Here is a 26,655-nt window from a genome sequence, read left to right as displayed (position 1 = left end):
AAAGTTCATATCCAAGGATTTTTAAAATATCCACAAGTGATATAGAAATGTCCTAGTTTAAATACACAAGCTGTGATGAGAAGTCTTGAAAAAACAAAAAGCTCTTTCACACAAAGAATTATGAGGCTAACAGCATTGCAGTAGAAACTGAATATGCTGTAGTTTGAAATGATACACAGTAAAGACTCTCTATAGAACTACCTACAGTAAAATACTGAAAGGTTAATAGGCCTAATGGCCACAAGAACAATATCATTTAGTGATATATTTAGTATCATGAACAAGCTGTTAACTGATCCTGTGCCACAGTAAATGTTAAGCAAAATGTATCACTTGAGGTTTTTTCAAGATAGTAGCATTGCATGTAAAAATGTACAATATGCACACAACGAATGTGATTATATATCTAAAGACCAACCTTAACTGGATATACCAGAAAGCTTGAAGTGTGGGGTTAGCATTGCCACAATCCCCACTGAATTGGATCTTTAAGAGGTGGATAAAAGGCCTGAGTTTGCAATGCAAAAGCCATGATCAAATAAGGATTCCAGACAACTAAGGTAGTCTTACACATTATAATTGCTTGAGTCTAGAGAGAAAAGGTCTTGGCCCCATTTGAAATATCTCAAGACTGACATACAGTATGGTTCTTCTGCACTGTAGAGATGTATTACCACCAGTTATAAAAGCAATAAAAAATTGTAGACAAAGATTAATCAATAATATAGTGAGGGTAAATAATTAAAGTTGGGGTTCCAAAAGCCTAATGAAAAAACACATTTTCAAAACCTAAATACCCCCATGATCTGTTGGGTAGTTCGTTAATAGACAACACTTCCTGGTATGGGTTCTCAGCTGGAATCTTTTTGATCAGCATTACATTGTGTTACATGAAGACATGAAAGCATGCATCAAAGCTACCAGATTTTGAACACCTGATGTTACAAAGTGAAAGATTATGCATCTAACCACTACTTTGGCAGAGATCATACAGCTATTATTAAATAGTCACACTAAAAGTCATGCGTAATCAACTTTTAATTTGATGTTTATATTAAGTAGTAGTTTTGCTTTTGCATTTTAAAATTTAACTCTTTTAGAGTGAAGTTGGTCAATTGTAAGCTTGAAGAATGCACAGTGCCTCACCCCAGACAGAGGACAACTCCACCATTCCTAAAGACTGACTCCCCTGATACGGCAAAGTTTTACACTGTAGATTACAGAGGGGGATGACGTAACTTCTGTAACTGGCTCAGCACCTCAGGCCTGTTACACAAAGAAGGATCTTTTTGACAGCTTGGAACATAACCAAGATCTTAAAATACTTTAAATGTTTCTTTTGCCTTAAATATGTTGCCTCATCCATTTTTCATATATTGTTAGAATCAGATATTATTTCCATACTTTTCCATTTTTTTCCAGCTGACAAACATTGCTTTAACCAGCACCGTTCTCTCCTTTAACAAGGTGGGTTCCGTTCTGAGACAATAATTCAATTATATTTGCAGATGTAAAGGAGATTGTTTTCACTCAGAAACATAGTTGAAAATAAATTTGATAGAATTTCAGTATTTTGTTCCAGCAACAAAGAAGCATTCAGTTTGTATTACCTTAGTGAGGCAGGAGAAAACTCAATTTCCTCCTGGCATTCTATTCAAACATAAAACCATGGTAGAGTGTTCCCAGATGTCTACCTCTCTCAAATATATCCTTATTACTGCAATAAATGGTAATTGAACCATTGATATTTTAAAAATTAAAAGCACCCCACAACATTTACAGTATACCAAAATAACTTAGGTACAGCAAGACTTGACAGCTGCTCATGCATGCTTTCACTGACACTGCAAGATGCCAGAGAGAAGCGAGAAACATAAGAAAGAGCTCGTTCAGTGACGGTAAACAAGAAGCAGACAGCAGATATGCGCTCCCCCTCTAAATAGGTCATTTATGGTGACAGCAACGGACGATGAAAGCAGAGGTGACTGGTAAAGCCACAAACACAGTGACATTCCAGCAAGGGAGAATTACATTGCAGCATGCAGCAAACCTGGCTGGTAGGTACGCTACCCGCTGCTCTTGGGTGGAAACAAATGTTTGGAAGCCAGGGGCGACCCCAAAACCCAGCTCATGAATGAAGGGCGGCTCTGACTGGGTATGAATCTGCACCTTCACTCCGGCCTCATAGGATGTTTCGTCTGGGGAAATGAGCGAACACATTGAACAAATAAACACACAAACAGAAGGAATGGACAATAAGAAAATGTTGAAATCAGATGTTGTAATCTTTTGGTGCCCATATTACAACAGAACTAGGTAATTGCACATTCTTAATTCACACAATGAAAAACACAATGAAAAACTCTTTGATAATATTATCACTGAATTGTACATCGGCAGTTTCACCAATATATCAATAAATAATATGCAAAAAATACATGCTTTAAAGTATGCGCCACATCTTGAAATTCTAACAATTGGATTTGAACAATTCTAACAATTGGTTCTGACCCAATCTCATTGATAAATGTTTTGACAAAACCAGAAGTAACAAGTTGTGAAGCTGTGAGTTCAGTCTATGGTTGTTGTGAAATCGCAGGCTTTGTAATAGTACTGTACTTCTATTGTAGCTTTTCTACAGTTGTATATTCAGTGTTGCCTGAGGTATTTTTATTATTTCTCCAAATAATATACTGCATAAAGTTTGGAAAGCTACTTATTATTTCTTGAAACATCTTCTGCATTGCATCTCACAAGCTTTTGAACTGGTTATGTCAGTGCAGAAATATTCACCTTTCTCCTTATACACCTTTCATTAAATGAGGGTGTACCATGGTGCTACTAAACAGAAATTCCGCTCTACAGTATGTTACTTTGCTGTAATTTAAATAAGTATGATGGATTACAGTTTTAAAGGGTAAGAACATGCAATGAAATCTGTGCTCAATTATTTGAAGCTCCATTGACATCACAATCTCTAACACAGTGTTCTGATCAGAATAAACTATACGATTTTTTGTCCCTTTTGTAGCTCACTGCTGATATCTACAGCGAGTATGATCGGAATACAAGTACTTTGGTTTTGATGCCAGCAGTAAGTAAATTGCAGATTGCTGGTGTTTTAAACAGAAGCTTAATACATTAGAACCAAAGATTTGATCAGTGTCTGTGTTGCATTGCTGTTATCAAGAATTTTCCAAAGAATGATGGGCGCATTAGCAAGTTCTTTCCAATTTCTTTGCATGGAGGCTTCAAATCATCCTTGTGTCTTTCATCACAAAATGAGAATGTGCAATTATTAATACCTCTGCTGATGCTTCAGTACTGATACTGTACATAAAACTTTAAATACAAGAATATGCATATACTGTACACACATAACTGTGATAAATTGATAATAATTATAGGTTTTTGACTGATATATCTTAACCCTCTGGTATGAGCCTTTAGCGTCATGCCATTTCATCTATTGTTAGTACAGGCTTTTAAAATTGTCTTATACATTTTGCATTTGAAAGTTATGTACAGTATGGTAACTTAATAATCATGAATAATATTGAAGTGGAAAAATCATCTACTTACTTTGGTTGTACACTGAAGTGAATGCGTTTTTTAAAAAATGACTAAGGTATTGTAAAATATACTGATGGAAGAAAGAAACACAACATTTTCTGGAATGAGAATACTATAGTTATAGCTTATGTACTTTTACAGTACAGCTTGTGCAGTGAGGCATTGCAACTTGCGAATCACACGAAAGCTCATTAGATCACCTTTAAAAAGACCTTAATTCAAAGCTTAGGTCACTGCAAGAAAAAGGTCACACTTAGTCAGTTTTCTGTGCGTTCTGTAATGTCTCGGATTTCACCAGAAACAAGGGAGAGGGCCATTGGTATGCTGCAGACACTCCACTGTTTCCCGACTGCAGAGAATATTTCCGCAGACTGGCAGGTCTGCAGGACATGCAGTCACCCTTGAGTGACAACATCAGAGCAGGACTGACACATCAGACTGGTCCATCTGAGAGATCGTTTCAGATCTGCCACCCATACTGTTACAGGACAGTGAGGCTCCATGGTGCTGGCCTTAGAGCAAGGTGACTTGTCAAAGACCCTCTGCTCACACCTCCTAGACGTCACACCCGACAGACTTGGGCCAGACAGAGGCTGCGATGGACTCGTCAGCAGTGGCATCAGGTCCTCTTCACGGATGCAGACGGGAAGGCCAGTGTGTGGAGGAGGTGGTGTTGCGTTTCTTTTTTCCATCAGTATATATGATCTAAGCAAGAATGCACCAATCTCAACATTAGGTACAGATTAATAACGTGAGTAGTATTTTAAAAGTAATTGGCATATGTACAGTATGTGGCTTCTCATATACAGTACAGTATGAGTGTATGTACCCTGTAATAATCTGGGGTGCCAGTTACAGTGTAGGTCCACTTAGCACCCTGGAAACGTTAAGATGGATGTTATCCATGTGGTTGGACTGCTATTATGCAAAATGAAATATGCAAATTAATATTAAGTATTACCTTGCATGGTAGCTGCCATCAATGCATTTGTAATTGTCTTCTCTGCATTATTAATTAGAAATGATTCCAGGACATTATTTGTCTTGTTAAAATGGCATAATGCATGGAAGGTGTATTTTAACAGAGAATGGTAAATGAATTTCTCACAAAGAACAACGAGACAACTGTGACCATCCAATAAAGCACTGTAAATGGGGATGACTCATTGAAGAGATACAGGAAAGGAGAAACTGGCATTGTCTGGGAGCCCCGGTACATCAGAAAAGACTGCAATCACTGAGCTAGCTGAGAATGTTTTTACACACAAGACCACTTTGTTCTGTCACGGCTAGCATTGCTAATGACAGTATATCCATCTGGTACTACTGGAAATGTGTTGAGGGAAGAATCCATATAGTTCCTGAATGCCTTGTATAATATTTCCCCCTTTACTAAGGGACATCTACTGCAATTGAACAAATTATTGATTTAAAGGAACAGGTGTTTGAAATAAATGATTGACAAAAACAACCACTATTTATCTAAATACTGAAAAGGAGCGAATATAGTAGTAGCCTGAAATAAAGTATTTTATTTGATATGTGTCTATGAGAATATCTTGCTGAGAAACAAATGAAAGCACAGAAAGATTGATTCAAAAAAACAAAGTACATGAATTCCCCATTAAATACATAGGATTAGCTTTGCTGAATGCAAAAGCAATGACTTTTAAAAATTAGTTTATGACTTATATTAGATTGCTTACTTGGAAATACCATTTTTTAATTCCCATAGATTTTCTCTATGGGAGCAGCAGCAAGGCGTGGCAGTTAGGGTTCTGGAACCATAATGTTAAGGTTATGGAGTCTAATCTCAAATGGGGTGTTGTTTTTGTACTTTTGAGCAAAACACTTCACTTAGACCTTTTAGAGTGTGTGGGGCCCCTTTTCAATTTCCAAACTTTTTGCAGACCATCATATGCTATTTGGTTTTTTGACACTCTCATAAATTCAAATCCACCAAAATAACAAATATATACAGTATAAGTTGAATAATTGCAGTCAGTAATCATTTACAGTGTCTATGACTTACAGTATGTTATGTGAAGTTCATCCTTCTTGTTAATAAATACTTCATTTTCTTAACAAATATACTGTATTTGCAAAATACAGCTGTGCATGTGTGAATTGATGTACATTACGTAATATATTGATGAGATTGATTAATGAGATGGCTGGTGCTCTTACACTGAATTTATAGATAGGGAATCAGGTTAGAGTGTTGACAGTTTAAAATCTGATTTCACATCATTTTCCATGGACATTCTGTAGGAGCTTTGTGGTCATCTAGGGTTCACTGACCAAAATTGCCATACACTGCTTTAGTAAAATATATACGTGTGGTTGCTAAATTAAGTTTATTTGGAGTAGCACCAAATAAACAATAAAACAATAACATGAAACAGTTAAATCTGCCTGTTTGCTTTATAGTGTGATTTAAGAAACTTATGATGCAACCATAGATGACTTTATTACTGTTTTTACTGTACAGTATTAATAATGTTATACCAAGTGAATGTTCAAGTGTGGAGTTCCATGTGTGTGCATTGCTCCCAAAGGAGCAAATAATCTTTATTTCAAGCTCACATACTCGTAAATATTTCTCTGTGCATTGAACACATACAGTAATACTTTATATGTGTAGTATCACAGAGGCTACTGTATGTAAAACTGCAGACACCATGGATTTTTAATGGCACTTGTAATTCTGTGTGTACATTTCCCACAGTAAATTTACACACATAGCAGAAATATCCACTGTCTCCATCTGGCCCTGAATGATGTATAATGTATGGTTGCAGTTACTTTGCTCCTGTGTGAAGGAGGCTTATTTGTACAGTACATATAGTTAATAAAATAGTTAACACACAAAACAGACATAATATCTAGCATTTGTTTGTTTGAAAAAAAAGTCAGAAAGATATTTCATGTTGCTTAATTTATAAAGTGTCAATCCCATCTTTATATGTTGCAATGTTTCCTCTGTTGTTGTCAAAGAGATTTTTTTCAGACCTTCTGAGTGACTCAACTGGTAACAGTCCAAAGCAGTGACACAAAACTGGGTGGGTGTTCTTAATGTAGGGATTGTGGAATTAGAACACCAACAGTAGTGCAGGTAGTACAAATATCAATTGTTATTTGCAGTAGAAGGAAAAAAATTAAAATACACAGTATGTAACATACAAGCTTAAGTTCATTTACTTCAGTGAAAATATTAAGTTTTCTTAGTCTTACCTATTTTCATTGTTTTCCTACCGTTCTGTTGCCAATTAGAACAACATGGGAGTGATTCCAGATCTTAGGAAACAAAACTGAACAAGATACTGCTGGCAGCAGTGCTACTCCAACATTTTATAGCAGTCATAATTCACTGAACTTGTTTACTATTTTATGACAAAAGAATTGCCTGTCACTCCATCTGTACAAAGCTATTTCCATTTTGGTTCCTATGGACTTTGTAAAACATGATCAAACATTTAATGAACAGTTTTAATATTTCAGACAGTGCCAAATGAAACTGTGGCAGTTGACTTTCTTGAGACTAATGAAACAAATCCCACAAAAACATTTTCTTTTTAAAAGTATCAACTCTACTTGATAACAGATGACACATTCTAAAATAAAAGGATTTTAAAGTATCGCACTTCCCCAGGCAAATTAAAAGAATGCTATTAGACTAATAAAGAAAATATTGAATGTGTTCATGCACAACAAATATTTATTTTTCTAGTAGAATGATAGTTGATTGCTATTATGTAGTGAAAATATAAATGAAGAGAAGAATGCATACACAAAAAGCCTAAAGAATGTGAATGCCTATCATACAGAATTACAAGAAGCTCAACATATTAAGCTGTAGGAGAATATTTCAAAGCATTCATTTTTTAGAATAAAATTTAGTTTAATAAGACTACTAGATTTATTAGTTAGACTTGTGAACAGCCATTTATACTTCTGCTCTGTCTGTTCAGTGTAATGTATTCTGTAATGTGCTTTCACTTCATGCCTTGTCCTGTGTTATAAGCTATTTGCTTAATCTGTGCTACTTATTCTAGATATTGTAGTACATAGCAGTCCTTTGTGGCTCTTTTCCAATTTTAAAAAATGGCTAAAGTTCAAGAAATAACAAATATAAATAGTTAATCCATAGAATAAATATTGATTTCTGAAATACAAATGTAAAAAAGTGAAAATTAGAGATGATAACAAATTGGTGAATATCTACAGTATGAATAATCACACTGCAGGAAGTCAAGATACAATGTTGTGCTGCAACACTAGATTTGACTTCTGACTCTTTGATCTCCATACTGAGATGAGGGTTTTCTCTGCAGTATTTGAGCAGCTGGATTATTTGCAGAGCAATTACCGGTACGTGACACATACAGTATACAGTAAAACAGCAATGCTGATGACAATAAGCTTAAATAATGAAAGTAATGATGAAAACAGAGCTTTGTGATATGTGAAATTTCTGCTTTCCCTGAGATATTGCAAGATTCTTCAGAGCACTCGAAATAACAAATAATCACAATTATACCGACAATCTCCATCAACACAACTACAGCTGTCTCACGAGACTTAAGCATAACGCAATAAAACATCACAATTTCTCAAGAAGCCAAGATAACTGCACAAGTATTTAAATCACCTTCATGGCCTTATTATTCATTACAAATGCTCAGAGACATAAATTGCACAATAATCTTTTCTAATAATGACTTCATTTTTAACAGCTGTGGGCAGATCAAACAGTTTGTTTTTAAATGCAGTTTAATTCAACAGAATGCTGATACTAGAAAAAGCTGGTGACTCCCTAAAAATTGAAATTGATTAGATTTACATGCAAATGAAAAAGGAAACTGGAAGATGCCTGGTACTGTTCCTCATTTAGAAATAAATGGGTAATAGAATTTGAAGACCATCAATTTGCATTACAAATACAGTGGCTGATATCTAAAAAAAACATAATAAAAAATATAATTATCATTTCCAAAGGTCTTTTACTTGGTGTCCAACTCTCCATGATCTTTCACTAATGTTCTCCATCTCCTTTTTATTTGTTGATCAATAAGTTCAGATTCCAGGCCCTGCCCTGTGACTGAGGAATCTAAAGATCTTTTTTTTCCTCAGACTTATCTCACTGCTGAATTACTACTTTTGAAAAGTTCCATTCAAAGAAGTCCACACATGTCTAACAAAAAAGATCATCTTTCATAGTCACCAAAAAAGAACAATTTTTCAGAGATACAAAAATGTACTGACCGATGTTACAGGATTACTGGTGTTGGACCAGTGAGGTACAGTTCATACTGAAAATAATGGCCTTCTGCTTCCAAATCATGTTGATTTTACTGTATATTAAATATACCTTATGCTACATAGTAGACACATCTTGACACTTTGAATGTACTCTCACAAGAACAGTAATTCAGCATAAGATACTACAGTGATTAAGGGCTCTACATTACCAATTATCACTCAGATTGGAAAATCAGGAAAATTCATTTGACTTTTGATGTCGAAGGGAAATTATATATACATTACAATGGAAGTGTGCTGCACTTATTTTTAAAGGAAACACAGCAATATTTTTTTCCATTACAGCGAAATTTGGTCCTGCTTTCTGAATTTTCTAAAAATTTAAAAAAGTACTGCTGCTTGCCTTTTAGGTATTGTATGTTTATTTCTGCTGACGAAACACCTGTTTCTATTCTTCAAATTCTGGCTGAGCACTAGGAGACATTTAACCCTTCTCCATTGGTTCAACAGTGTGGAATTAATTCTCAACCTAGCATTGCCAATTTGCACTCAATTTTCATTCGTTGAGTTGATCTAAATATACTGTACCTGTCTTTTTTTCCTTACTTTATTGTACGGCATCTGGAGACGTTGTAGTGTAAAAGGTACTATAGAAAAGAAAGGTTATTTATAAAATAAAGCTAATTAATTTGTGATGAATTGAAAATTGACTACATCCAGAACAGTGACAAATGTTCGTCAATGTTCGGAATCGTCATCTTTACCTATAGCTGTCAGTTCAAAAGAGAGAGAATAACTATGAGGGAAAATAGTGAAGTGAAGCCAACAATATAATGATGGGGCTCAGATAGGGGAAACCAGTCTTTACTTGTTAATAGTAAACAAGGCTTCCCACATTGGTAAAAAGATCACCTCTGTGACATATATTTTTCTAAAAAAATAGCAATGTATTACAATCTGAGAATGGTGGATAAAGTGAAGTATTAGTTAACAACCATCCATATAAATATACAGTATACAATACGTTTTAGCCAATCACTGTCAATAGAGTTAAAATTAAGCAAATAGGTAAGATACATTAAATGGTATATCACCTGTTACCATTCTTGTGTTTTTCATTTGCTTACTTGCTTATCAATATAAAACATAAATGGGATTGTTTATTGGGATCAGTGCTTCTTAGTACCAATAGTGTGTTATTATTATATTAACCTCAGACAGCAACAGAAATCTATCAATTTCACCTAAATGTCATCTTTCCCTATAGTGCTGCACACTTCCTTTTTGGATACTGCAAGAGTATTGCAGTAATACTAACAAAAAACATGACTTTATTTTTGGGTTTATGCTACCTCGATGATAAAACGTTAATGTAGAGCCTTATTTGTTGGTGCATCAAGGCACAGGGTTTGTGTTTGGTCTAGTGTGGTATGCTTTTGTATTAAATACCCTTTGCTGCTGACATGACACAAATGTCTGAAAACCAGGAGCCACACCAAATCCAAGCTGGTCAATGAAGGGAGGCTCGTCTTGGCTGTGGATCTGAACTTTGATCCCTGCTTCATAAGATGTCTCATCTGTGGATACAGCAGGCCATAGACAGTAATGAAAAATCGCCTTGTAAGAGCCCAGCATTGTTCCCAAAATTCACTATTATTCTCAGGAATATGTCAGTTATCAATATACTGCATCACTTTGCAAAATAAGAAAGAACAATTGATGCAAACCTGTGTAATAAGAGACATAATATTCAAAATGAATATTGTGAGTAGCTCTAGTAAGTGTTTGGGGAGTACTTAATATTTTTTTTCAATCAAATACTGTACATCATAACGTCAGATATTACATAACTTCAAATGCTGCAGACAAAGTAGGACAAGCATCTTTTTAAAAATGGACGTTTGGACAAAATATAAATCAAAGAAAAAGGAATTTTCAAACATAAAACATTCTGGTAGAGTTTATGATGATGCTTTTCATTAGATTTCCATAATCTAAGACAGATTCCTAATACTGCCAAGCCTTAAGTTTCAATTTAAGTAATCATTGCTTCACCAGAAAACTGGGAAGTCAGTTAATATACATTAAACATTAATATATTGTAATATGTAATTAAGTTTATATTAATCCAAACTTTCTAATATTATTTTAAATAGCTTCTTATTATAAAATGATAGGCTTAGGTTTTTAATTAATTGGAATAATATTACAAGTGATGTAGTGAAAATATCATTACTATACAGTAAATTTATGTACAGATGCAATATACTGTAATTAAGGTCAACACTTATCAAGGGGTGAACATTTTTTTTTTCAACACAGACAAATTGAGTTTGCTCTTTGGATCACAGGAATACTATGTCATATTGAAATAGTTCTATTGTTGTCTCTGATGTTTGAAGCTGATGTTCACACACTACAAGATTCATTAACAGTGTTTGATAAACTGCCATAAACAGCCCTGAGACTATCTTGAAGGAAAACAGAAGTTAATGCATTTTCATTGTCAGTAGATTAAGTAATTAAGGAATCTCCATTTTTCATTTTCATGCTTTTGTGAGCACTGGAGATCAATTTGAATTCTCCTTGCACAAAATCTAACCTGTAAGATACTGTTTGTGTTTCTTTTCTTGTACATCCTGTATCCGAATAAATAAATCTGAGTTTATTTTGTCAGTTTACAAAAAATATATTTAAAGTATAGATATATAAATATATATTTAGAATATATATTTTATACAATTTAAAAAATCCATTACATTTAGGGTTTAAAATATTTTGAAAACTTTGCTATTCATTAAAATCCATTTGTGATGATGATCAGGTTTCTGCAAAATGTTAGTATTGAAATCCATGTACAATTCTAAATCACTTGTGGTTTGCTTGATACCCATTGCACAGAAGATTCTTTTAAAACAAACAGAAAACAAAATTCAATATTTCCTATTATAGCTCTATTGTCGCACTTATCTAGTGAAATACTTAGTGTAATTTCCAGATCCTTTTGTTAGTATTACAGAAAAATGTCTCCATTATACTGTAGTTCATACAGTACAAGCCCTATTAATAATATTGATTGGGTAGCTGTGTCAGAGTGTGAGCTGCAAAGGAATAAGTAGATTTTAATTCCACACTTCAAAGTGAAATAAAGAAGAAAAAACACAACATTTTGTCTCGAAAGAAGGCACTACAGTCAAAATGTTGTGTTCATTCTTTTGTTGTTATTTTTACTTTCGGTGTAGAATTAACCTCTGCTTATTCCCATATATACTGTAGATAACACATCCATGCATCATACTGTAGTTAACAGGAATAGAAATTCAATGTAAGGAAAATCTCCTTATAGAACATGTAGTCTGCACTTTCATGCTCACTTTACATTTAGAATCCCAAATTTCTCAAGGAAGCCTACTTTAGTCCAGGACGGTACTAATTGTAGTAGACTGTCAACTGTCTATGTACTGTTAACTGTAAACCGATATAGGGTTATGATCTGAAAAACAGGTAAAATGAAGGAGAGGGAAAACAGTGATGTGTAACTGTTTAAACCGCAGTAGGGAAATCAAAACATTTTAAATGTAAAAGATTTGGAAGATGCCTCAAGGGAAAACATCAAGCTGTCCTGTTATTACATGTACTGTATTAATTGCTTTCGAACACTGATCTCTTACTACTAAAATGTAATGATAACATTGTTAGCCTTAGGCTCTGGCCAAAGGCCATTTCAGCTAAAATAAACGTGTATTTAATCTTGCAAAAATACATTGTAATGTCAAAATGGGCAGTTAACAGTTTGTAGTACTGCCCTGTGCTCTATGTGTAGATATTTAATGTAATGTATTGTGTAGAGGAGATTGGCAATGTTGATCTTCAGTATTGCTACTCTTCCAGCTATAAGGAATTGAGAAATTAGTGTACTGGGATGACTTGGCTGGAATTACCCCACACGGTATTAATGGAGTTTATAATCAGTGATTTCATTGGCCATGGCTTGATTAAGCCCCAACCCTCCTTGCTGTGGGCTATGAGATGAGATGGGCCACAGGACTTCCAGAATTGGAGGTCTATGAAGAAACTAATTTTTAATGATACAGTACAGTATATTTTCTTGAGAGATTTTAGTTTGGCGTTGACAATGGTAATCTTTCCAAAGAGAATATTATTTTATATGGAAAGCAGTGCTAAAAAAGAAATAAACAAATAAAATCCATGCAGCAAATCGTCTTGAGAAAACATATTATTAGAGCAACCTGCCTTGGCCTTGGGTCTTGATCCAGTGTAATCTCACAGGCCAGGGTTACTGAACTTGTCCATTATAATGGAAAAATAGAGGTGTTGTTGGAACTGTGTACAAATCTAGATTAATTTAGATATTTATCTATTTATATGACAGATATTATTCTGTAATTTGATTGTTATATTTCTTTTTTAAATAACATGTATCTTAAAATAAAAATAGATGTCGATTAGGAATGTTTTTTATACAGCCCATATTGTTTATACCAAAAAGCAAAATTAGTTTCCTCTTTGGTGCATTTCTTAGCTAGCCTATATTGCTAAATAACGTGCTGCATTAAAAAAAAAAAATTGAAGTATGCATATTTGTCTTACGTTTTATGCCTTATGGTTTCCATCTTCATTACAGTTGGATCACTGTGTGGATATGTGCCGCATTGTGACAGTGATCCTGGAGTCTCTTAGGTTTTTAATTTAGTTCAGTGTTTGAGAAAGTCTTTGGCTTAGTCTTTGGATTAAGGAAATTAAATTAGAAATGACTTGTAGGTCTCTCATCATGCAATTTTCTGAATGTTATTTTGTCATGAGCTCAGTGAGCCATGATGGAGCTTCTGGAATGAATGATGAACATTCCAAAAGTTCCATAAGCAGTCAAAACAGTTGGCTGTATAAACGGCAGTTAAATTCTGTATATTTAACATTTGTTTCTGAGAAATTATGAGGGGCTAAACTATACAGCCATGTACCACAGGAGAAGTTAATGACAGTCCTAGTGTGTGCTCACCAGTTTCTCCCCACACTGGCAGGTACTCATCCTGTTGAATATCCAGCATTATCTCCAGCCCATTTCCTGTACCACCCTTTAGTGTGGTTAGCAATGGATTGCCATCCAGTCCAGAGTTAAAGGTGTAGCACTTTCCATAACGTGTGTAGATCTGTGGCAAAAGAAAATAACAACAAATTACTGCTTTGTACCTTTTGGATATCACAGTTGATTCACACTTGCATACACATAGAGCATTTCATCCCAAAGGATAGCAGCATCCTCCCAAGTGGTGTGTGACAGTCATTATGCTACAGTAGCCTCACTGCTGAGCATATCAGGTGGAGAAGTGAGAAATAATGTTACCAACTCTATAAAGGAGGGGAATTAACTGAGGCCGCATTGAAACCCGAATGGGAATTTAGCTGTAACATCTTATATGAAAACAGATACCACCCAAATCATAGTGTACTCTGTCACCATTCTGAGGAAATTGGTTTATAGTCATAGTTTAAATTCCTGAAAACATTAATTTTAAAATGACTGGGAGACAAGGAAATAACTGCACACTCGTCAAAATTAAGTGAAAGTCTGGTATCAGTAAAAAAATGCTTCATTATGAAACATGAAGCACAACTGGGAATGCTAATTCTTGGACATGTGATAAATTGTATTACGTGTTTAGTTTTGAGAATTGCAGATGGGATTATTAAAAATATATGGTATGAATGCCATTTAGTGTAAAGTGCACTATTAGACTATGAGTATAAAATAAACATATTGTACAGTATGTTTAAATATAAAATTAGCACACATTCTTGGGGCAGTAAGTGTTGCATTTTGGAATAGATTGATTTCATTCCATTGCACTTTTAATTTCTCTCATGCATTTTTTCTGTTCTTCTTTTAAATAAGACTCTAGTTAACGCAACACTAGCAAGTGGAAGAGTTTATTTGCATCCATTAATCTAGGAGGCAGAATCTATTTATTTTTTATGTAACGTCCAATTTCACTTTTATGATGTTTCCCCCAAAATAATCAAATCGGTTGTCAGCAGACTTTCATAATTCATTTATGATTCATAATCTACATAATCTATGAGTGTTGCATTGTGTAACCAGATGCTAATAGGACAGTATTTTCACTTGATAGACTTTATATACTTAATGTGCTGTATACAAAATAGTTTGAAGATAAAGATGAGCCCAGCTGGATGTGCTCATCACATCCCTGCTCAAAAGAGGATTCAGTAAATAGTTTGTTAAACTAAACACCATATCATATTTATCCTTATCTCACAATCATGTGTTGTAAGTTCATTAATGCACAAATGTGATAATATAGTAAACCTATTAAAATCAGGGCCCTTCACAAATATTTCTTTACCCTACGTGGTCCTCACAGCTAAGTTGAGTCACAGGTACCATAGAGATGAAAGAGCAGAAGAAAATGTGTAACTTATATTTTTAATAAGAACAAAATTAACAATTGAATAGAGGGAATATAACCAGACTTTATGGCTTCTCTTCCGTCCAATGAATTGCTGCACTTAAATCCCTAATATCTGTTTGACATGCTAATGTTAAAGATAGTGGCCACTATCTTTCCAATCTTAAAAAAAAATCCTCTACTAATCTGGTATGTATTAAACATATATGCTCCTCTTTCATTAATTGCAATAGTATTTTGTGGTCTAGTAATGTTTCGGCTGTGACACCTTCTTCAAGCCTTCTTCACACCTGAAGAAGGCTTCACAGCCGAAACGTTGTGTCTTCTCTCCTTTCAGCATTGAATAAACCTATTACTTGTTCCTTTGCAGACTACGCATGCTGACGCAGCTACCCACCTGAACTAGTTATTATTTTGTTCAGTAAATTTTCATGCTTACTATAGATTGGAAAATGAACAGCCCAACTTGTTTCATTAACCCTAGTTTTTATTTATCATTATATATATATATTAACTTGTGAGGATATACTGTACAATATAACCCTGTGTATATTTGTTATGTCATTTAACACTGGCTTAATATTTTCTTAAGGGGAAAACAAATAGCAGCCTCATACATTTAGTCTTACATGTTTTCCTGTTTATGATTTTCATTTTCAACACATTCCCACGGAAACACATGAAAAAAGACAAACTCTCAGAAAACAGGCAAATGTATTTGCTACATAATACCCTTGTGCTTGCTATTAAACTTAAGAAAGTACCCCCAAGAGCTTATCCATAGCTTGTGAAATTTTGACTTTAGCAATAAATTGTCACAGTTCATTCTGTAACTGGATGGCAGCAGATATAGAATGTTAAAAATAAATTGAATAAAGGTCCCTTACTCTTCAGTCTACATTTATGCCATTGTTATAATGCAATCTGCAATGCTGGGTCTTGAATTTCAAAAGAAGGTGCTTCACTTCTAATGTAATTGCCCCTTCTCTTCTTTTATTTCCCAAGAGGAAGTTATGAAGTTGCTCATTTTCTTCTTATTTCTTTTATGTCTTGAATCTGAAGTGGTTTTTGTTGGTTTTATAATTTATACCCAGAACATTTTTTCGTTACTGTACAGGAATTATTTAAAATGGACAAGGGTTGGTAATTGAAAGAAAGCACTGGAAAGAAGATAAATAATCCAGCAGTGTGCCAGTTTTTCTACCTAATAGTCATCTTTTATCAACAGGATGAAGAAAGAAAAGCTTGCACAAGTTAGGCACAAAAAACAATGTCTATATACAGTAGCTTATCTAAAGTACATTTTGGACTGAACATACTCTAAATATTACCTTTCACAAAATACTTATCATATTATACTATTCTGTTGAATGAAAGGGACATTTTTGTGCATTTACTTGAAATGTAATGTAACCCAACAAAATCAAAATTCTTTATCCAAGTAAGGACCTTTGCACACTGGATCTGATACATCATAAGAAACGTTGCCATTCAGCCCATCTAACTTGTTACTGGCTACTAGCATCTAACTGATTTGTGAATCTCATCTGGCCATTCCTTGAAGGGAGGTTATCAGCTTCAACAGCATGGATGAATGGCTTGTTCCAGATTTTCCTAATGCTTGTCATCTATCCTCCAAAATGATTTCAACTTGATTCTTAATTATGTACTGTATGTAAAAACCTTTGCTAGATACAGTATATTCAAAATATCCTAAAAGCCCAATAATAACATAATAAAAAGCCTTAATGTCATAAAAATTTAGATTAAAATATTAGATTTAAAAATTAATAATTCTAATTTTAATTACAGTACAATTAATGACTATACAAATTCATAATGTGCAGATTTATAACAAAAATAACCCAGTGAATATTCCATATTATGCTCATTCCTTCAAATGTGCTGTCTCCTATTTCCCATAATCTTCATGCTTTTTCTGCTATTAAATTTCTTGGAACACTGTTCCCACTCTTTCTCAAGTCCATTTATTGTAGGTTACAACAGCTTTTTTATTTACTCAACTACAATCCAAATAAAAAAAAACAAAAAACATTTGCTTATTTTTTACATTTTTCACACAGAAGACAGGCATTTTTCTACATGCCTGGTTTGCATTGTGTAATGTTAATCCATAGTTAGCAATGTTGTATATGTATAACTGTATTGTTTAGAGGAACAAAGCAATTATTGGATGTATAATTACACTGAGAAAAATGGGAGTATTCATTTCTCTCTTTGGGCCACAAGAGAATCTATCACATTTTACTAAGCTTCTTCATCCGGCTACAGCTCTGTACATTATTTCTTTATATCCTTTATCTCACCACCCCATCCTTTTTTGCTTCTTCCATTCTGTCATGTGCAAAAGAAGAGTGCTATCCTATTTCTTCTAATAACCTGTATGCAACGTATAGTAGATATTTTTAGACATTTAGAGGGTTTTTCATATCCTTCCATCTTAGCATAATTTAAGATATGCGAGTTAAGTTAGGTTTAAGAATAGTTACAAACAAAGGGAGGCCACTACTAATTGATCAACAGATCTCATCCAGCTGTTTCTTGAAGGACACCTGGGCTTTAGCTTGACTGGGTGCTTACGTGACTGGGTGCTTATTACAAACTAATGCAACCTTTCATGAGAAGGAAAATCTTCTTTGTAACATGGTGACTGAAACAGTATTCTGAAGAAGTTGTTGCTAGTGGATTATAATATAACATGCCTCGATTTAATTTCTGTACTCCTAACAATATCTCCTAGTATTGTGTTTATATCCCACACAGCATCCCATTTTTATTGCTTCTCCACAATATCTGAAAGATGCAAAGGGCTGACCCATGGCCATGTGATGCAAATGTTATCATATTGGAGGAAAAGGCTCATACTAGAAGAGAACAATGTATGTAAAGCCAACTGAATCTTTGAGACTGTCAGATGGCTGTCTCATGAAAGTATAAATATCAGTCATTTCCAAAACAGAAATTCATTTTATTTCCAGAACGGAAATTAAAACCAAACTTAAACCAAACCAAAACAACAAAAACTCTTTCTTTAGAGTCCTGTCTATAGTATTGGTTAGCCCTTTTTTAGCCTACTATGAGGTAGGCCAAATCCTGGTCCCCTCAATCAAATGATGCAGAATCTCCCTTTGTATTATTTTTCTTTTAGGCAAAATTACTCTTATCGTCTATTTTTTCTTATTTTAACTGGCATTTCTAAATTGTCCCTGTATGTGTGCCATGTGAAGGACAGGTATCTTTTTCATTCTACAGTCCCCTTCTTTCACCGTTAACTTTTGGAATAGGATCTGGGTGCCATATGTTTTGCTAGAAATAGTCTGTCAAACCTTATAGCAGCACAGTGGCACAGTGGTTAGCAATGCCACCCTACAGTGCTGGGGCCCTGGGTTCAATTCTGGATCCAGGGTGCTAACAGCATGGAGTTTATATGTTCATATACTGTAGGTTTCCTCTGGGTGCTCTGGTTTCCACCCACAATCCATTTGGTCTCTGGGAAATTTGGCCCAGGTATGACTGTCAACATCTATGTGTTACCTGTGATGGATTGGTGTCCTGTTCAGGGTGTACCCTGCCTTGCACCTGCTGCTTGTTGGGATAGACTACAACTCCTCCATGACCCAGTACTGGATAAAACAGATAGACTGACAGTCTCTAACAGAATAATAGTTGAGTTCTTTTCCAGAGGACAGGCTATTTGAAACATCAACATTTGTGATGCATGTCAAATTAAATCAAACTGAATTCTGATTTAAAAAATTGACTTGATAGCACAATACGCAGTAGGGAATGCTAATTTAATTTTTTTGCTTTATGTTTCACTTAATCATGCGTGAAATATATTGATAGTAAAAAAATCAAATTTGTTACCATACATGAATTAGTCTTTTTTTAGACTTTTTGGTATAATCGGCAGAGCTGGTCTCATGCACAGGAACATATGTCTTTTGAGTTGTGTTCCAAGTCAGAAGAAGAAAAGCAAAATATCAGCTCAAAAACATTATCAGTTATAAGAAGTATTAATTTATAAAAGACCTCATTTAAAAACAATTATGTTTCAAATAGGGGTTTTGAAAAACACTCTGCCATCCCTCTGTCCTCTTTTCTGTCCACTTCTCTCCATGTCTCTCTTATGTTTGTCTTCTTCTCTCTCTCTCTTACCTGTACTTGTATCTTGTGTTCCTGGACTGTTAATGGCTCTTAATGATTGACTGGGAACTTAGTGCAGTTATCTAAGGTTAACCTGTTGATTTTTGTGTCTCAGACCCTCTACAGCTCAGCTCAGCTCTTTTTGTATCTGTGCTGTGAATGTGTATTCAAAGAGACAATATAGTGTCAGAAGAGTCCATAATAATAATAATAATAATAATAATAATAATAATAATAATAATAATAATAATAATAATAATAATAATAATAATAATAATAATAAAATAGGATTTTCTGGACACTCCACTTAAAGTACTTTGCAGGTAATGGGGACTCCCTTCCACCACGACTTCTGTGTAGCACCACCTGAATGATACAACAACAGCCAAAGTGCGCGAGTGCGCTCACCACCACATATTAAAACAGAGTAATGAAGCCAATTGGTTGATGGGGATTATTAGGAGGTCATGACTGGCAAAGGCCAGGGGGAGTTTTGGCCAGGATGCCTAGGTTACACCCTTACTCTTTTTGATAAAGGCCCTGGGATTTAAACTACCACAGAGAGTCAGGACCTCATGTCTCTTCTGAAGGTCATTGCCTCTTTACAGTATAGTGTCCCCGTCACTTTACAGGGGCAACAGGACCCACACAGGTGGCAGGGTAAGCGCTCCCTACTGGTCCCACTAACACCTCTTCCAGCAGTGATCTTAGCTTTCCCTGGAGGTCTTCCATCCAAGTACTGGCCAAGGTTACACCTGCTGTGCTTCAGTGGGATTAAATATTATGTCTTTTGGACTGTAAATCCAGAAAATGGAAAGAACAAATTCTATTCAGTACCAAATATGCAATAGAACTACTAAGCAGTGACCTAGCCAAAGACAGGCATCACTGCTGTGAATTAAATTTATAATCCCTCAATCCAACCTACAATATACGATCCATGAAGGGTGATCATGTGAATTTTAATAACCAAGATGTTAGGCTCTTTATGCTCTCCAGATGTCTTATACCATAGTTCTATTTTAGGAGCAAGTTACTTCTTTTAAGTTTCTAATCTTCCCCTTCATTGACATTTTAGAAGCAAGGTCATGGAACATGTATTTAATTCAAACATTGCAGTGAAAAAAAATAGTTTTTCACTCCTGTCTCCTCACGATATATCTCTGATTAGCACACAATGGGAGCCGGGGCCTACCCTTTCGCCCAGGGCTAAAGTGACAGAATGAAAAGGTTGGGGAGTCCAGTCAATTGCCACAGTGTGACCAATCTTCTAAAGCTGGCTTGAAATCTGTTCTGCGAGTTTTAAAGCAAAGTTGATGAATTATGTGCACTGAGGCATGACATTACCCTTCAGTTTAAAGGAGAGCTTTACCCAGCTTGCCGAGACATTTAGCTTTCTATTTGTCACTGAACTGAAAAGCGGGTAGGCTGCAGGAGTAGTAATTTTCTTCCTACACCAGCCTATCCAAGTGTCACCATCTGTCCCTGACACAATCTTGCAGTGAATCCAATCCCTAGTCAGCAGAGACTGAAATTAATATGAATTAGTTATGGTTTAAAACCGTTAGAAAAAGCAATAAAAAGCTAATCACTTTAACATACTGCGCATTCCTGTGTTTAGTTTCAGCCCATAAAAACGATACATAAAATACGTACTCAAAACCTCACAGCAGATTATATTGAATGCTTTCATGGCAAAACATGTATTCTTAATAACTACGGACTATTTTATTTAATCATTTACCTGAAACTATTATAAAAATGAATTTTAGAAAACCATGTGTGAACATCCCCAAATGCCTTTTACAGCAATGCCAAGATCAAAATTTCTTATTGTGCTGGTTAAGGAGCTGTGAGGTTATAAATCACCAGAATGTGCCAAGGCTGTTATAAATTACACATTTTTCATGAGGGTTCATTAGCAAGCTGAATGACTTAGAGGAAGTGCTATCTTGATTTCTCTGATTAGCTTTAATAATATTATACCACATTTAGCAACTTCCCAATCCTTATAGGACTGATTTTTCCCAGCATAAGCACCTGATGAGCCACCAGAGGGGGCAAGTGAATACTAAATCCAGCCAAAAGAAACAGAAATAATCAAATGTATCTGTGGTTTGTCGTAGAAAAAAGAGGATCATTTGCATATCTTTCAGTAGATCAAAAACTGGAAGAAAATGAAATTGGTCTGCCTTAGATATAGAGTGTCTAATATTATTATGTGACTTCTATTATTTTGACTTCAACAGCTGGGTCACCAAGAAACAAAATTAACTAATATGAAATTAATACAAAGCCACCATTTCCATTCGTCTGTCTTGTAATTTTGCAATATTTTCTTTATTGTTTGAAACTGATTTGTAAATAAGCAAACACAAGTCTGGTAAGGGTCCAATTATTCCATTTAAAATGTAATATTATTAATTTAAGCCTTTTGCTTTTCTTAAAATGCCTAGAAAATTCATTGGATTAAAAATCCAAAGAACTGGAATTTGAAATTCCTAATCTGTGGCATAATTTATTACCATCACCCGCTAATTCAGATTTTCCTTCTTGAGCTTGAGCCACTGTGAAAAACATAAGGTGTTTCTTGTCACTTTTCGTTCATCCCATTTCTCTTTTAGCATGAAAATAGAGACTAAAAGAAAAGAATGGAGAACAAAATGTCAGTAAAACAAATGATTTTTTCTTTGAGGACAGTGAAGACATTTTAATGCATATCAGGATTGACTATAACAGGTTTTTGAAGGAAAAACATGTAGTTGAAAAGTCTCTAACAAAACATTACAGCTCTGCAATTTCAGGAACACACCACACAGCACAACTCAGAAATCACCAACTCAGTTGACAGATTTGTCCTAGACTATCACTTTTGAAACCTGATTTTTTTCTCAAGTAATGGAGTCATTGCAGGAAAAAAATGTTGAAAATAAACTTCTTGAAAACTAAGTTGGTTAAGTTGGTTAGTCCTTATTGGTAAGAAATTATTGGGGGAGGGTGGTCATGTGATGTCTGACTGGAGAAAGATAGTTATACAAAATCCTGTTTATTATTTTATTTAGGTGCAACATGTTTTATTTTAACTCATGGTTATATTAGCCATATGATCAACTAGCTGTTCAAACACGTTGAAGATCTGAAATTTGCCTTGGTTTCACTGAAGAAAAAAAATCTTAGCCTCAAGTTAGTTAAAAAATAGTTTTTTGCTTGACTAATGATAAAAAAATAACAGCAAGCCATACATAATGTAATCCTCCTACCATTACTTACAAATCCCTCTCCCTAAAAAAGAAAAAGAAAAAGAAAAAGAAAAATAAACCTTACTCATACCTTCCTATCCTTCTTATAATTGAAAAAAATAAATTATGTGTTTACAGTTTGCACAGAACATTTTTTAAAACACCTTCTTTTCAAACACACTCAGATTGTTTAGTAATTTGTAACACATAAATTCTAAACTGATCCTGCTCTTCAACAACCGCTCAAACATCCTCAACATCTTCACAGACCTGGGCCCGAGAGCTTATTCTTCTGGGTCTTGAAGATGGTGAGTTTATAAACTGGAAAATAGAAACATAATATTTTATGTAAAAATGATCATTTTAGAAGACAGTGGGAAATGGAGGGGAATTGAGTTCAAGGGTTAACAAAAGCAACTAATTACCCCAAGTAATTTTGAGCCATGCTCCAATTTAACTAGTTCATTTTGCAAAAGACCTTTTGACAGATGGAAAATAAAAGACTGTCCTTTGAATAATTTGGGCTTCTCTTCCCAGTAACTGTATTTCTGGATATTAATGTACCCTCAGACCCTACTCCTTTAGTTATTCAGGGCGTTTTGAATGTGTATTTAAGAAGTCAGGTAATGTCCTCTACAAGATATAAAAAAGCAGATTGAAATTAAACAAATTAAAATCCAAAATTAAAAAAGATTTAAGCATAACATGCTATTAGTTGATTTGCTAGTCTTTAAAAAATAGGAAAAGTAATCAAATATCATATGAAATTGAGAAAGTAATGCTTAGAACTACAGTAGGAAATGGTGGTGCTGTAGCTTGTTATGAGGCACATACAGTACAGTACATTATATTCCTTGTTTGTCTATGTTATATAGTTATATGTAAAACAGATTCTAATTTTGTAATTCACAGAGGATTTAATTCAAAGAAGTGTTTATCAGAAATTATATATGACAGGACGAGAGGCTCTTATGATAAAATGGAGCACTTCCTTAATACATTGTGTCTAATTAATTTTTCAGAAATGAGGAAGGAAGCTTTGGTGAAACCTTAGAATCAGGGGAAGGTATTGAATGGTGACACTGATCTGTAGTAAAGCCCCTAGTTTAGATGGTTTAACAAGTTAAAAATCTAAAATAAATAGGAATTTCATTATTTAGAATGTATGAGTATGCTTTGGGTTGGCACAGTGGTGGAATGGTTCACACTGCTGTCATGTAGCACTGGAGCCCTGGATTCAATTCCAGGACTGGGGTGCCATCTGCATGGAGTTTGTGTGTTCTCCACTTTTTTGTATGGGTTTCCTCCATGTGCTCTGGTTTCTTACCACAGTCTAAAGACATACTGTACAGGTAAGTTAATTGGCTTCTGGGAAAATTGGCCTTTGTGTGAATGTGTCTGTGTCTGTGTGTACCTGTGATGGACTGCTGTCCAGCCCAGTGTGTACCCCTCCTTGTGTCTATTGGCTGCCAAGATAGGCTCCAGTTCCCCCACGACCCAGAATTGGATGACATTTTTAGATATGGTTTGAGAAATGGTAATTTTCCTTCATCAATATAATTAATTTGTCAACCAGAGACATAAGAGATATATGTGACTTGCACCAGCCTATATTATTAATAAATATAGATCTGAAAATTCTAGCTCAAGTACTTGCTCTAAGAGTTGATAGGGTTCTGAGCTTTCTAATTAATACCGATGAGACAGGTTTTATTAGAGAGTGTCTATTAGTAAGATGCTTATATTATTCTTGAGGCTGAACAGCAGGATATTTCTATCATTTGAAGCAGAAAAAAGCATTTGATAACGTAGAATGGGAATTAATCTTTTCAAAGTATTAGAATATTTTTAATTCAGCTCATATTATAAATTGGATCTGCAACTTTTAGAATAAATAAACTTCGAAGGGTAAGGAAAAAGTCATTGCAAATTGTATCTCTTGTGGTATCAGACAGGCATGTCCTTTTTCCTCTTAAGAAATTGTGTTACTAACCATTGGCTGAGAAAATCAATAGATTTGAAAATAATACATATGAAAATAATACATTTGGAATAAAATAGCTTTGCATGCAGATGACATTTGCTGTTTCTGATAAAACCATCTACTTTATTAGAAACGTACAGTTTACAGAATACTTTTTTTTTAATCTACTGTATAGATAAAAAAGTTGGTCAAAGAGCTTTTCCCCTTGAGGTAGAAAATACAGTACACAACTGGAATAGAAGTTTCCCACTTTCCCTATTAGGGAGAATAAACCTCATGGAAAAGAATGGTCTTCCTTAAATCTTGCATTTAATGTTTTTGTTCCTTAACAGATCTTATTTTTAAAACCTGTAATAGATCCCACACTTGACTAGGGCAGTCCCAGGGAACTTCACACAGAAACAAAATCACAAGAGAAGACAGAAGTAAGGAGCAGGATGTGTTATAAAGGAGTCACAGAGTTTCCATGGCGCCAGTCCATCACAGGGCTAGTGCAAGCAAATCATACATGGGGACAATTTGGAGGCCATGGTAAAGGCTGAGGGGAGAAATTTGGCCCAGACACCGGGATAACTCCCTACTCTTATTGAGAAATGCCTGGGGGTCTTTAATGACCACTGAGAGTCAGGACCTCGGTTTAATGTCTCATCTTAAAGATGGAGCCCACTAAGGTATAGTGTCCCTGACACTATACTGGTGCATTAGGACCCACACAGACCACAGGGTGGATGCCCCCTGCTGGTCCCACTAACACCACTTCCAGCAGCAACCATAGCTTCCCAGGAGGTCTCCAATCCAGGTACTTTCCAGACTCAACCCTGCTAAGCTTCAGTGGGTAACCAGTTGAGAGCTGCAGGGTGATATAGCCGCTGGCATTTTTACAAGTTATGTAAAGTATAAATGTTTTTAAATAAAAGATGAATGCTGAAATGAAATATGTTTATAGATGAAAAAAAATTGTCAGCAGCAACAACTAGAAAATAAAAAATGTTGATGATTATATGTATGTGCAGTAAACTGCCTTGAAAAGGCACAAAAATAATTGAATGGCCCTTGAGTGCAATAGCCGTGGTGAACTTCAAAATTTCAAAATAAAAACATCTATTTCTCAAACAGGTAGAGAATTTCAAACAGAAATTCAGTCATTAATGTTTTCAAATCAACTGAAGGATACAGTTAAACAAAGAAGCAGAACACGGAAGGATAGCAACAAAAGCACTGACTTCCTCTTTGGGCCTATTAAAGTAGATTAAGAAGCAGAAGATGTATTGGGCAATTACACACTGACTAGTTGAGCCTGTTCCTCCAACCTGAGCAGCTGGGCAATATGGTTGAGGATGCCAGTTGAGGCCAATGACAGTTTTCAAAGAGATGCAGGGTTCAATTGCTGAGATGGGAAAATATGTTCATGAATCAATAATCTTTCCATCACTCCTCAAAGATGACCTGTATAAAGTTTGTACTTCATTTGTAATTCAAGAAAATGAGACATCATTGTAAGGGGGTGAATACTTTTGCAAGATACTGTATTTTTTTTACTAATTATATACAGTGCCTTGCGAAAGTATTCGGCCCCCTTGAACTTTTCAACCTTTTGCCACATTTCAGGCTTCAAACATAAAGATATAAATTTTTTATTTTATGTGAAGAATCACCAACAAGTGGGACACAATTGTGAAGTGGAACGAAATCTATTGGATTTTTGAAACTTTTTTAACTAATAAAAAAATGAAAAGTGGGGCGTGCAAAATTATTCGGCCCCTTTACTTTCAGTGCAGCAAACTCACTCCAGAAGTTCAGCGAGGATCTCTGAATGATCCAATGTTGTCCTAAATGACTGATGGTGATAAATAGAATCCACCTGTGTGTAATCAAGTCTCTGTATAAATGCACCTGCTCTGTGATAGTCTCAAGGTTCTGTTGAAAGCGCAGAGAGCATCATGAAGACCAAAGAACACACCAGGCAGGTCCGTAATACTGT

General features: G+C 35.0%; 1 protein-coding gene across 4 annotated transcripts in view; it reads right to left on the bottom strand.

Moving 5' to 3' along the window:
• The window catches only part of asic1c (acid-sensing (proton-gated) ion channel 1c), a 440,980-nt gene that overhangs the window by 33,289 nt on the left and 381,036 nt on the right, over positions 1-26,655 (bottom strand). For 3 of the 4 annotated variants that reach the window (XM_088643073.1, XM_088643070.1, XM_088643072.1), the window contains exons 2-3: positions 13,856-14,006; positions 10,285-10,412 (exon numbers count right to left, since the gene is read on the bottom strand). In XM_088643073.1, the coding sequence (XP_088499199.1) occupies positions 10,285-10,412; positions 13,856-14,006 (279 nt within the window). Of the gene's footprint in view, positions 1-2,070; positions 2,199-10,284; positions 10,413-13,855; positions 14,007-26,655 lie in introns of all 4 variants that reach the window. The other variant, XM_088643071.1, reaches the window with a different exon arrangement.

This window comes from Lepisosteus platostomus, chromosome 8 (assembly GCF_059453375.1).
Source record: "Lepisosteus platostomus isolate fLepPlt1 chromosome 8, fLepPlt1.hap1, whole genome shotgun sequence".
NCBI lineage: Eukaryota > Metazoa > Chordata > Actinopteri > Semionotiformes > Lepisosteidae > Lepisosteus > Lepisosteus platostomus.
Note: the sequence above shows the minus strand (reverse complement) of the source record. Positions and strands in the feature narration are given on the sequence as shown.